The sequence below is a fragment of the Falco peregrinus genome, chromosome Z (assembly GCF_023634155.1).
Source record: "Falco peregrinus isolate bFalPer1 chromosome Z, bFalPer1.pri, whole genome shotgun sequence".
Taxonomy (NCBI): Eukaryota; Metazoa; Chordata; class Aves; order Falconiformes; family Falconidae; genus Falco; species Falco peregrinus.
In genome coordinates this window covers 62467282-62481403 of record NC_073739.1, presented here as the reverse complement: position 1 = coordinate 62481403, position 14122 = coordinate 62467282, and the positions used below count along the sequence as shown (strand labels likewise).

Below are 14122 nucleotides of genomic sequence, written 5' to 3'. Positions count from 1 at the left end.
GCAGCTTAGAATCTCCATTAACGCCTTTCTTGGTACTACTGGCTCGAGGCAGAGGAATTGTGGTAAGAGGCACCAAGTGTGTGCTTTGCCTAAAATAGTCTCTGATGTAATTCTGACAAGTTAAGACAGGTGAGTCCCCAAGACATGACAATGTCGGAACTACTTTCTAACAGCTTCACTGCTGTCTCTGCTGTGGAGACTATGGGGCACTGCTGAATAATCAGTTGAGTTAAAACATTTGTGATATTTGACATTGTGTTTGGCATGCATAACAGATTGTGCCCTTTTTTAACTGGGGAGAGAAGATGAGAGACGATGTGAGGAACTGCAAAGGCTAAAAAGGCAGCTCAGAAGTTCCTAGAACTGGCTATTGCATGAAAGCGGTAACAAGCACCACGTCAGATTCACTACTCATGATACTCCTTGGAGTGACCTACAGCTGTACCTTGCTTTGTTGTCAACTGTAAAAGCAATGAGTAAATACAGAGTTCAATATGCATTGATTATCTCTGCAGCTTTGATCTCCTTAAAGTTCAAACCTGTAAGGTTACTCAATCTGTTCAAAGTTCATAGTTAGCCACTGCAATTGCCTTGTGGCAATTCTTAGCTATATTACGATTCTTCACTACAATTTATTGATGAAAGAAAGAGAAGACAAAACCCTTCAGCTGTAGAGCTGTATACTACTACTGTATCACTCAGTAGTTATTTTTCTTTTAGTTTTAGTTCTACTTTTTGTGTACCTATGGCTAACACTTTTGTTTGCCCCTCATTTTACACTCCCTTGAAGACTGCACAAAAAACAATATAGATCTTTGAAGAGATCTCAGAATACAAAATAAGTACCTCACTAACCTGCAGAAAATATTAAAAACTCCTAGAAACAAACTGACACTACCAAAGCCATAATCTAAAATACATAAACTTAACAAGTGATGGTGTAATATTAACACAAATTTTGATGGTAAGAGAGCATGTAATGGTAAAACTGAAAACTAGTATTAAATTGTTAAATGATCAGTGATGTATACGTCACTTTTCTTACGCTGCAAACTGATGTAGCAATAGCTACTATATAATAATACTTCAGAAGTTTAAGAGATCATGAAGATAGCAAGTATATTCACATTGATCAAATGCCTGCAAAGATCTTGAAAACTACTAAGCAAGGAAGCGTAACTTTAGCAAAGCCTAAAGAGAAAAAAATATTGCATTGTTGTTCAACCTCCCTGCCAATCTGATACGTATTCAAATCAAGTTAAAACATGTTATACAAACTTACTTGATTGTGCTGAAGATAACTTTCTATTACTCTAGGTACATAAAGAAGTATATATACTCTGCATCATGGAAGAGAATAAAGGGCGTCTCACATACTGCAGAGAATGGTGAAACTGATTTTTGTGCTGTGAATGTGTATTTTCTTTAGGTATTTGTAAAACAATAGCGATTCAGCTTTGATTCAGTGATTCTAGCCTTTGGTGCATTTTATAGCACAGGCTGTTCCCCAGCTAGTAGGTGAATTGCGGATGTGCACATTTTTCTTCTGCTATCTGGGAGAGAAGACTGACGTAAACAACACGTCTACTTTGTTTTCTGGTGCCTATTGATAGAGGTTGGTTTGCATTTCAGAGCCTATGTAAGACATATGGAGGTTGCTGACTCTTCCTTATTCTATCCATTTGGCATGCCCTTACCTTCATTTCTTTTCTTTATCCCACCCCATATACTACTCATATGCATTATTTTTGTCGTTCTGAAAATAGGCATTTCATTCTGTGACTGAAGTAAGTTGAAAGGGAATGACAGTCCTTGTTTGTATTAGCATCACCTTCATAGCATTAAGATCTTTGGTGGTTTTGAGTAGCAGGCATAAAATTAATATCCTGGGCCTCCACAACAGCAGCAGTTACGTCAGGTGTTGACTTTCAAAGTGTGATTCATGAAAAGTGAAGGCACTTTGGTCCAAGCTCAGACTCAAATGATAAAATAACATTTATTACAACACATCAGACTCACTAAAATTATGGCTAAATCAAATATGAAAACCAGTATTTATTTTTGTATAACCTTTAAAGATTAGCAAATATTAACTTGGCAGAGAACAGTTCATTGCAGCACCTCCTTGACGTATCAGTTAATAGACAGAAACGTTGAGCAGTTCTGAGGAAAAGTGTATTCAGTTTGATGTGTATCTTTGTAAATAAAATTGTAAAAAAAAAAAAAAAAAAAAAAGAGCTCCCAAGAACTACAACAAAACTTAAACCCAGAAAATAAGCTGACACATAGTATTCTGTTACATAAATGCCTGGATTGAGAGAATAGTGGTATTTAAATTGTTCAGATCACATAATTCTTTTTCCAATGTGAAAATCTATGTATACTAGTAATAAGTGGCAAAATACGAACACTGAAATTCATGCCTTACACTTTTGTACAAAATACTATCACAAATACCATAAATAACTGCTGTAATACTACATGGAAGGTAGGCAATCTTTTGATATTAGCAAGTAGCCATTTTAGATTCTAGTTCTATTTGAAACAATACAAAAGTATAAGGAACACTACTAAAATATATACCAGCTGCTTTTCTGAAATTTATTCCTCTAACCATTTTCTAATTTGTCATTATAGTTTGATGGATAAACTATACTTATGCATAGAGGTACACTAACTTTATTAAAGTTTGTTTACTTCTCAGCCATTCTGGTATAGAAAGCCCAGTAAAATTTCCATTCTGTTTCTGGCTTCAGTTGAAGCTTTCAAAACTTAAGAAACAAGTGAAGTATAAACTCTTAATTCCCCAGAGCTGGCATCATGGGATCACAGGGAGATCATGGGACAATTACACAGGAGGTCTGCATTCCCCTAACTTCAGTAACTTTTCCAACCTTCTTAAGTAAGGATTATTTTAGGGGGAAAAAACCCACAGTGAGTTGTGTCTTAAGCTGTGGCTTGATCAAATATTTCCTTTGGCAACAGTACTGGCTTAGAGTAGCCCACAACTCCCCTGTTGCTCTCTACAGAATGACTGGCTTAGAAAATTAACCTAGTAAAAAATAAGCTCTAAATAAATAAAAAGTGTGCTCCACAGCAACACTAAAGAGACTAGAGTGAACAGGGTGGCAGAATCTATTAAATTAGTACTTATGAAAGAAATGGTCCTTATACTACACACAGGTATTAGCTAAATGAGTCGTCTCCTCTTCAGTTATATTATCCAAGCCCATCCCAGAAATCATGATATAAGAAATGAAAAATTAGACTAGACCTAAGCCAGTAAGAAGAGCAGATGCAAGCACTTCACCATCCTCTACTGTGAGGCCTCACATTATTTCTCTTTGCTCTGTGGCTTCCATGAGTATTTTGATCTTCAGTGCTCGCCAGCACAGCACCTGCAGCATGAGTTACCCAATAATAAGGGTGCTGGTCTGAGACATAGAAGTTTGAAAGACAAGAGTTAGATCTAGGTATGTCACTTTCAGGCCAAATGCAATAGCCATTAAAATACCGTAAACCATTTTGTACTGACTCAACGCTCTAAGCCATTGTAGAAAAGACAGACAATGGCTATTAATCATTAAGAAAGCTTAGGTGTTGCTCTTCCTCATATTCAGACTCCCATGAGACTCACTGCAGCTGTATGCCACGCTGCTCAGGTGGAAGCAGTTCTGTGTCTAGACCAAACCAAAACCACAGGCATGAAGAGCATTTGCAAGCTGTAAATGTAGGCACTTTGAAGTTTAGATATTTCTGGGGTAGAATTATACACCTAAAATCTGCTCAACTCAAATGTATCAGTCTGTCTTGAACCTGTACCCTACCACCGTACAAGATACAAACTGGATACACCATAATCCAGTTACAGAATTTTGACATACTTAACATTAATCCCGATGGCAAATAGTAAATTTTGCTACTGACTTCAGTATCATTGCTTACATTCCACAAGAGTTTGGTTGGTTTGTTTTTTAACTTTTCAATAGGAATTTTATTAGAATGAATAGAGGCTTCATGATTCTTGTGAATTGTCAAGCCTCTGAATTTCCTGGTTTGGTTCATGCAGGCATTAATCACCACATACTGTATTAACATGGTTCTTAGAACTTGGTAAACAATCTTGCTGGACAGTCTTCTGGTCTTAGGAAGTGGCACTTTATATCCACATCAAAGATAAAATGACCATAACTGTAAAAGAAAAAAACCTAGGCAGAAAGGACTTTGAAAATTTAATAGCTTTTGTTGGTTTTCAGCTTGCTAACAGTGATCCTGCCAAAAGAATGTATAATCGTGTTTTACAGTCATGACTAATTGAATTTTAAAGATAATCTCAAAGGAGCAATCTCCTTGCTTCTCATTGCTCATTCTTCCCTCCACCAGACCCAAACATTATTACATATATTAATCAGTAAGTGTAAATATGAAAGTAAAAAATTTTATGCAAAACATGAATTTATTTAAAGGGTAACATAACAGAAAATCTCTCTTGAATTTCCAAATTTGACTTAACCATTCTGACATAAAGCATATTTAAGTGCAAATCTTCCTACACAAAGACTTGCAGACAGAAATTTACCATGTTCTAGTGTAAAGGATTCCAAACACAACCAATTACAACTGAACTAAGAATGAAGAACTAGTTAAACTTGCACGATTCAGTATGAATAAACTTGAAACAAATCTTTTTCCCAAATGATCTGTTTAAGAATTTGAAGCACTGATATTTGCAAATAGATTTCTTAAAAATATATATCCCATTTCAGAACAAAAGCATTGCAAAGCATAAATAAATTTCATTGGAAAGAAAAAATAACGTTCTCTGAAGAAGTGAATGCAATAGGCCAGCACCTCAGTCACTACTAGAACTGTCTGAACTATCAGAAGATGAACTTTTTTCCTTTCGTCTCTTCTTTTTCTCCTTTTTATGATGTTTTCCTTTCTTAGATTTATTCTTTTTTTCCTTTTCCCTTTCTTTTTTGTGTGATTTTTGGTTATTTGACTTTGGCCTGTCCTCTTCAGCTGCACTCGATGAGGAAGATCTAGTTTAAAAAAAAAATAATACAGATTGTTACATAATTAAAGAAGGAAAATACCATAATGTTTTGGTCTGAATTTCAGTATTTACATGATATCACAAATCAAATTTAGTGTAGAATTGTACAGTAGCATTCACTGAAAAGCTTATGATATCTCAGTCTGCATGTTCAACTGCATGACAACCCTTCTACTTAGACTACAGTGCCACAAAAGGAGTACGTTTATACTACAGATTAATTAACAATGGCATACATAGGCAAGTTGTGTGTTTTTCAACCTTCAATGAGAAAAAGACTAAGAGTACAGACCAACAGAAAACTGTCCACAGCGTGACAGTAAGAGCTTCTGTTTTTCAAAATATCACATGATCAATAACAATGCTACAGTAATGCCTTCAGACAAATCTTGATGCATTTCTCGAAAACAAAAATCCAAGAGAGGGAGATATGACAAATTTGGATGCTATTGAATCTGGTAAAATTGGTCTCTAACCAGCAGCGATGAGAGATTACATACACAGAAGAATTACGATGACAACAAAAGTCATGATTGTTATACTTGAGGGCAGTTTTGCACTATTGGTACATGATTAAATATTAATTACTTGCATGTAATGTCTACAGCTTGCAGGTTGACTCCTTTCTACTGTCTTCATAAGTGTAAGTTAGAGCTACACTATGTAAATAAGGAAGGGGGAAAATGCCAATAAAACCAGGGATAAATCCTGCTTCTTTATTTCTGAATTATTTATTCTTTATTTTCTGAATTATTTCTGAATATTTCTTATTGTGGCCTCCAAATACATTAAAAATTTCCTAGCTCTCAGTGCAGTTCCTGGGATATTGTCTCATCAACAGTTCTAGTGACTAACAAGTCTATATTCTCATCTAAGTTAGTCAGTCAGCAGGCTGACTCAGATTCACAATAAGTTTGGGTATCATGACATTTTGCTTTGAAACTGGAGTAACACTTTTTTTAGGCTTCTACAACAACAGGAACATTAAAACTCAACACATGCTAAGTAAAGCCACAGAAGTTTTCCTTTTGATAGTTACATGTTCCTCAGACTGTGTGTGTGTGTGTGCAGGGAATCTTAAAGTGTCTCTGAGTGGCAGGGAGGCTCCATGTTAGCTAAGCTGGGAACCAAACCCATATAATCCTCCTTACTCCTTGTTGTTTTCCCTCCACATCTTGCCTAGTGTTGGATAGTCAAAGGGAGCATTGCTTTCTCACAGCTGCAGACCTCCAGCTTGCTAGAGCTTTCTAGACTTCCACAGTGCTAACTCCACAGCAGAAATCCTGTGGCTTTACCATTACTCAAGGAACAAACAAGTTCTCATTGGAAAACAGGAAGCTTTTCAAACCACAGATGTACTTGTAAATAAAGCTGCATCAAAAGAAGCCTATGTTTTCTGAGAAACAACCCAAACATCAGAAATATTTCTAAAGTTCTGTTTTGAAATGAAAATAGGTATGTGATAGTTACCTTTTCCTTGGTCTCTTTAATTTTGTTTTTTCTTTGCTTTTTCTTTTTTGTTTCCTTTTCTCTTCCTCCTCATTTAAACCTATAGATAAAAAGTTACAGTTTAGAAACACTTATCTGAATTAAAATCAGCATTAAAAGAGTGTCTTCAACAGCAACATAAAGTTAATAAAAAATTCTTGTTAAAAGTTTCTTTCCTTCCTCCAAATTCTGGTCTAGTACAATTGTTTCAGAAACACTTTGCAGAGTAGCAAGACTTTTTATACTATTTTCATTCTAATGACTTTGATCTAAGCACTGTGAATGAAGGAAGGCCCGTAAGATATAGCAAAAAGTTGTGACTTTTCCTACATGTTTATATCAGCTTTACATTCTCATATCCATTCTTCTGTATTTTAAAAGCCCAAGTCTGAAAACAGGTCATGTAACTGGAATGTACAAAAAACCCACCCCAAAACCAATTCCTTCAGGCTTACCTGAATTACTTTCACAATACTCAACTGATGCTCCACAAATATCCATGCTGTAACTAAGATAAATTTGAGTTAATTGCCAATACACTGTCTACAAAAATCGGCAGGAGTCACCCCTCATCTAGTCATGTTTGTTTCCTGCCCTAACACATATAGTATCTTCATCTTTCACTTACAAAAAATATTTTTAGCACACTGGATGGAATTTCTGACCTTCAACTTTTCTATACTTATAGAAAGTTTATATATATACTTATAGAAAAGTGTGTATATATATATATGAACTATATATATACTTATATAGTTCAAAAAGTATTTTTGAATTTTCTGAAATGTAAATCCACTACATAAATACACATGACAATGTCAGCTAACAGGAAGATACTGACTTTACAATTTATCCTTAAAACAGATAGCTATTTTTAAGCATTTCATCTTATTTCTATCATATGATTAACTTTCCAAAGAGTCTGCATGCTAGTGCAGTTATTCATTTGCTAACACACACAGAAATTACTGGCCTGTATGTAAAAGAATTCAGTAACAGTTACAAAAAGCAAAATACTTTGGAGCAATTAAAAACCATGAACAAGAATGTGTGAACATTTAAGAAAACAGTGCAAAAATCTAAGTGCAAACAGTGCAAAATTATTGAGAAGATGAGGCCACTTGAAAATGGCAAAATCTTGCCTGTATTATTGACAGTTAAAGATAGGTTATTGAGAAGATGAGGCCACTTGAAAATGGCAAAATCCTGCCTGTATTATTGACAGTTAAAGATAGGTATCTCTTTACAGTATGCATAGCAGCCACAGTGTGAAAAAGAACAGATAATGAACAGGGATATTACAAGTTCAAGTAAACAGCTGTTCTTCCTGCAGATGTTAACCTTCAATCAGTTTAGAGCCAAAAAACCACCTTACATTCAAAAGTACAAAGTAAGTGGGAACAAGTTTTTCCCAAAGAGATTTATTCTGAGAAAGGACTGTCATAGCACCAGTTCAGCACTTTTGACAAGCAGACTATCCACTTCTTTTGAAGTGTTCCAGCAAATGACAGGGTTCTATCTATCACTCCTCCTTCCTAAATAGCACCTTTAGCAGGAACTGAATGGCAAGTCTGGAATGTGAGAGCAGCAGAACAAAAAGACATTTCAAATGGGAGACGGGAAGAACGCTCATTTAAAACATGTTGTGGTGGAACAACCTCCCCTTCTTACTTAAGTTAACACCCTCTTTGGAGTCCAAATTCAAATGAATTCAAGTATCTGCTAAATAGCCATCTATTCTCTCTCTGACAAACAGCTGGTACTCAGACCTTCCAAACAGAGCATATTACTTCTCCAAATATGAATGTTTAAATTCAACTCATTACCTGTTTCAGTCAAAATACTACTTAGAAACTGGAGAGAAATTCAGCTGTCTTATTTGTCATTAGTTTTAAGAGTTATGATCAACTTTAAGACATTTAACTTACATGCCATTATCAAAAGATCAACTCAAAGCATCCATGTAATTTTCTCCTAAGCAGCAGCTTAGTAGAAGTCTTATAATCTTTTGTATTTAGGAGCCCTTTTTGAGATGTTCCAAGTGGGTACATGATTAATTTCCTATGAAAGGATTAATAATAATAAAAAAAGATGCGGGTGTATCAAACCTCTAAAGTCTGAAGACATGAAGTAAAAGACCTACTGACGTGTGGAATTAGACTCTATAACTCGAAAGTTATAAAGTAGGTATGTTTATTGCGCGCAGATGCACGGGGGATCACTCCTCCACAAGCGTGCATGCCCGAAGTGACGAACCATCTCACATTTATACAATAAAACAAATGAATATTCAATTAACGCCTATACATATTCGTTACCTAAACCCGCTTACTCTCGCTTCGTATGTTAATTAGCTTATCAGTCCTTTGCCTGGAATGTGGTGGTCTTGCAGGTTTGTAGGTGATTCATGTCCTTGTGACCATCTGATCTTCTCCAGCAAGGAGACTTAGCACTCCCTCCCTCTAGATAGCATTGGAATATCTCTCATCCTTTTCTCATTCTTTTTTAAATAGCCCCTTTGTTAGAGAAAGAAGGGCAGGCATCTCCCCGTCTCCCCTTTGTTAGAGGAAGAAGGGCAGACGTCTCCTCAAAATTGTAGGCGTCTCCTCAAAGCTGTGTGCCTATGTGACCAGACATCGCACCCATGACTAGTCACCATACCCACATTCCTGAGCAGACATATACAATCACAATCGATGTCCATTGTCCCCATTTCACACTATTTCTCCATATCACTACTTTTAAAGTTCAGGCTAAAAGAACTAATAATAGTTATCAAAAAGGAAAAAAATGAGAGTTCCAGTACTTCGGAAGACCATTATCCCATTTACTCTAAGAAAAAAAAAACAAACAAAAAACCACCTTACTCTTTTTATCACGCATGGCTTGCAGTCTCTGTAGTTCCTCTTCCTCACTGTCTTCACTGCTAGTGCTGCTAACATCTAAAACAATATCTCTTTGAGGATCTACTCGGAGGAAGTTTCGACATTCAAATGTCAGATGACCAGCTGAACAAAACAAATATTCGGAAGAAAAATTACAATTTACCAAAAAGTATCAGAAACTAAAGAACATCCATCCTAGTATTACTCAGTTTTGATAAGTGAAAAAAGGCTAGGCTGCAATCTGTGAACAAGGAGGGAGGAGGCTTACTCTGAAAAAGCCTCAAAAAATTTAACAGGTCATGTAATGTTATTCCATTTAATGGTGCTTTATGACCTCTTTCTTAGTTCTGTTAAAGATTTTGTCCAACCTTTGCCTTCTATTTTTTTAATGGTCTCCGATCCTTCCTAAAGAAATTACCTAACAGCATTAAGTGAAATACTTAAAAAACTACAGCAAGTGTTTTATATTGCTTTTTGTCTCCCTCTAGTGAAACAGAATAATGCTATTTGCTTATGAGACATAAACTTTAACAACCAGTATTTAATACCGACTAAGCTACTACTTCACTAGTATTTTTAGTTTTCTAAATTACATTTCAATAATCATAACCAGAGTTAGAAATCTTGTGCTAAATAACCTATTGGAATAATAAAGAGAAATAAAACAAACCGAAGAAAATGGTTTGAGAGACACTAAGCTGAAGACACGTGAATTCAAGTAGCAATTGAAATAAACTCATCCTCTTTACATCAAAATTCATATCATTATCAAGATCTGGAAGACAGCTTTTAGGAACTTAAATACAGGTTGGTGATTTGACAAGTTTCCTTTTCGTCCAGAAAGCTTCTGATCCTTACTTCACGTAGTAATGAAGCACTAAATCTATACTGATATCCATACTTCTTTGGAAGAACAGATACACAAAAGCAATTCACTGCCAAAATTTGTTGGGGACAAAGTCCACAGCAAAAGAAGAAAGCAAGCTTTTTTCCCCCTTCACCCCACAAAATGCTCATTAAACAAAATAGATTAAATCAGTCTGTTAAAAAAGTTCCACACAATTCACTGCAAAACAGTGTCCATTCCTTCACTGTTCTAAAAATAAGTTAGCAATTAACAAATAAAAATGTTCATCAAGACCTGTCTCCATTCATCAGGAGACTAGCCACACACATGCTCATCTGATCTGAGGATAATGCAAAAGCCTGAGCTAAATGCTAAGTACGTAACTTGTAAGTAACAAAATTAACTGTTTCTTGAAATACAGAAGCCAAAAAGACGTGTGTTTTCTTAGCGTAGAAGATCATACAGATTTAAAATTATTTTTCCTTTTAAAACAGACTGGACTTGAGCTGAAATGCCCAAGTTCGCAGTGAGACTCAAAAGAAGTACAAATGATAATCTCAGTAGGTATCAAAGACCATGCTTTCAATTTAAAGTTTCTCAAGTAATTGCATTGCAAATTTAGTATATATGACTGCAATAGCATATGTTAGCATATGTTTCTTTTTTTTTCTGAGAAACTCAAGGGTTTTCAGAAGCAGCAATAGGTGTGAAGAGCCAGAGAATGAGTAGGAAATAGGAAATAAATAAATAAGTAAAATATGGTAATTTAAACTGACAATGTCTGGACAACAAGGGAGAACACTATTTTATTCCCACTGCCAAAGGCAGTTCCAACATCACAAATTGAAGAAAACATTTTAACTTCATATCGCTTACTACAGACTTACGGTAGCCACACTTCTTGCATCCTGCTCTGATGTTATCCTTATTTCCACCTGAGAAAGAAAATGTCATTGATTAGGTTGCTACACTGAACTCTGAAGTTTCTTTTAAACCTGGCTTGCTACTATTAATACACAGACAGGACTCATCACTCCTCAGAGTACTAAGTACACTAATATATCTCCTGAAAAAAATTAAAGAACAGCAAAACATGCATTTCTAAGGTCACTTTTCTGTGCAGTAATCTGTCAGAACAAATTTGGCTAGTATAAACTGATATGAATTATTGAGTTTCACATAGCTTATTGCTAAATCCTCAAATGATTTATTATGACCTTTCTGTTATAATTTTAATAGTTATTCCACTTCTCTGAAAGATTATGCATTTGCTTAGTTACAGTATGAACAGTATTACCAAATAGCTATCTGACATTCCAGTGATTCGTAACTGTGCACTACAACTTGTACCACAAATGCATGGATGTTGACAGACATTCACTGGAAACTCTGAAGTAATTTATATTTTAATTACAAGAGCTGTCTTAAAAGGCAAATAAATTAAAAAAAAAAGCTCAACAGTCACTCCTGGAAAGTGACAAAAGACAGACAGAAGCAATTAAAAATAGAAAAAGCTAAACAAATAGTTAAATGATTCTGAATCCAGGCAACATGGCACCAAATACAAAGAGTTAGTGAGTGCAAGAAAGCAAGTGTAGACTAAAGTGAACAGAGTAACAGAAAAGTCCATACGTGCTATGCATGAAGGAGGACCAGAACAGCGCAAATTTTAGGTATAGAAAGTGTTTGATTTTCCCATCTGAGCCTACAGTTAAGATAAATAGACATAGCAGGACATGACTTGGAAGAAAAGAAACCACACAGGCCTGCCCCCCTCCTCCCACCCCAACAGATCAGTCTTAAGTTTAATCATCTGAGCTTATTCGTAACAAAAATCAGAATCGAATTTCCAAAATGAAAGGGTGCCCTTCTATCTTCCAACTGAATAGAGTACGAAAAACCCCAATGACTGAAACAGTTACATACGGTTTTCTGAGTAACTACGTCTTTATCTAAATAATTAAGCAAACATAACAAGAAATCTGTGACAGAGAATCAGAACGGGGGTACATCAGCTGCAGGAATTTAAACTTTGATTTACTGGGACAAGTACAGTCTTCAGAAAATTCCACTCCAAACAACAGAGAAACCTTCAAACCCCAGACTGAAAAAATAACTTAGAAACTTGGACAACTTTGGTGTATGCCCCAAAGAGTACTGGAAGGCTAAGCAATAAAGATACAGACATTCCATTATGACAGTTTTCTGCAGATCCCAGAACCTTAGTATTACATATCTCCTTTGAGGTCTATAAACTCGGCAGTGTTTAGGTGTCTGTTTTATGACTATTATTTTGAGGGAAACCTACCAGAGCTGAGGTGGGGAACATGGAAGAAAATTTTAAGAAGAACAAAAATATACCTGTATCTTTCAATGCCATGTCAAAAAAATACTCAAAACAGCATCTGCTTGTCCACTACACCCCAGAACTAGAAAGCAAGATCACCTAAGCTACCAACTTTGTCTCACCTTTCTGAAATACTCAGTAAACTTCAGTCCTACTGAGTAACTGACCTGTAGGTAAAGAAAGATTTGGTATTCCATGCAGGGGAGGTCAGTACAGTCATGCGCACACAACAAAATCTCCTTTAATATGTGCAGGTGCCATTTTTCAGGATTTCCAATAGCAACACCCAGCAGATGACAAGAATATTGTCATCACATACTCCCACCAAGCTCCTGAGACAGAATTTTTATTATTAATTTTGGTTTTAAATAATAGTGTTAGCAGCACGGTTTTAGACTAGATGAAGTTTTACATTATTAGAAGCAAAGAAATTACTATAAGATTCCTTTTCTCACTCCCTTCTTCCCAGCTGTTAAATTCTCAAGAATGTTAACAACTGACACAGCAGCAACCATCACTAAGCCCCGCATTCACTCAGTGGAGCACCAGGCTGCAAAAAAAGCTTTGGAAACCTTTTAACACAAACACAAAATGTCTTCCTCTAGAACCCCTTCTAGAATGGGAGCAAGCTTATTAAGATCTTAAGAGAAGGTTATGAAAGCTCAGGCTTGTTCAGCCGTTCTCCAAGCAAACATTCCTCACGTCTCAGTATAAAGAAAAAAGTGACAGAGCAGTAGCTGTGTGTTTGGCTAACACAGACCTGAACACCTCGGAAACTGCAAGCATGTCTACCCGCCCAGCCCCGCCACCGTTCTCAACGGGTCCATTTAAGTAACAACGCAGTAGAACACAAACGTTAATCCAGCACAACAGGCGAGGAGGAAAAAACAAGGCTGACACCACCCCCCTTTGGATCTACCTTTGAAGAAGGCACCTTACACCAACAGACAATAGGAAGGCAGCACTCGGCTACCGCTCAACCAGAGTGCTGGGGAGAAGCCCCGCAGGCCTAAACGGAAGCGACAGCAAGGCTGCGCTCACCGGCGGCTGGCCTGACATTGCCCACCGCCACCCGACCGCCTCCCTCCCTCCCTCCCTCCATCCATCCCGCAGCCCCACGCCAGCCGGTTTGGAAACGCCGGTGTGCGGAGCGGGAGCGCTCCCGCGGGGGCAGCCCTGGCGGCCTCAGGGAGAGGCGCCCCCCCCCGGCCTCACCCTTTGCGGCGCGCCCTCCCCGCAGAATTTTCCATCAACCCGCCGCTTCTTTCCCCTTCCCCACACGCGGGCCCTGGGGGCAGCCGGCTGCTGCTCCTTCCCTCCCGGCTAACCCGGCTGGGAGCCCCTTACCCGGCAGAGCCATGGCGCCCGCCGCCACCGTCCTTGCCGGCCCAGCCCAGGCCTGCAGGGGCGCCTCTCGCCACCAGAAGGCTTTTCCCGGCGCACCCTCGGACCGTGCAATTTAGTGAGAGGACGGGGGGCGGCTCCCTACCGCGGGGGAG

The 14122-nt window shown here is 37.4% G+C and overlaps 1 protein-coding gene across 1 annotated transcript; it reads right to left on the bottom strand.

The window, feature by feature from the left end:
- Positions 1 to 3970: 3970 nt before the first annotated feature.
- On the bottom strand, positions 3971 to 14116 carry SREK1IP1 (SREK1 interacting protein 1). Its single transcript, XM_005240644.4, has 5 exons — positions 13971 to 14116; positions 11164 to 11211; positions 9412 to 9552; positions 6527 to 6605; positions 3971 to 5042 (listed from the first exon to the last, which is right to left on the bottom strand). The coding sequence occupies exons 1-5, from the start codon at positions 13981 to 13983 to the stop codon at positions 4853 to 4855; spliced, it is 471 nt and encodes a 156-aa protein (XP_005240701.1). The 5' UTR covers positions 13984 to 14116; the 3' UTR covers positions 3971 to 4852.
- Positions 14117 to 14122: the final 6 nt, after the last annotated feature.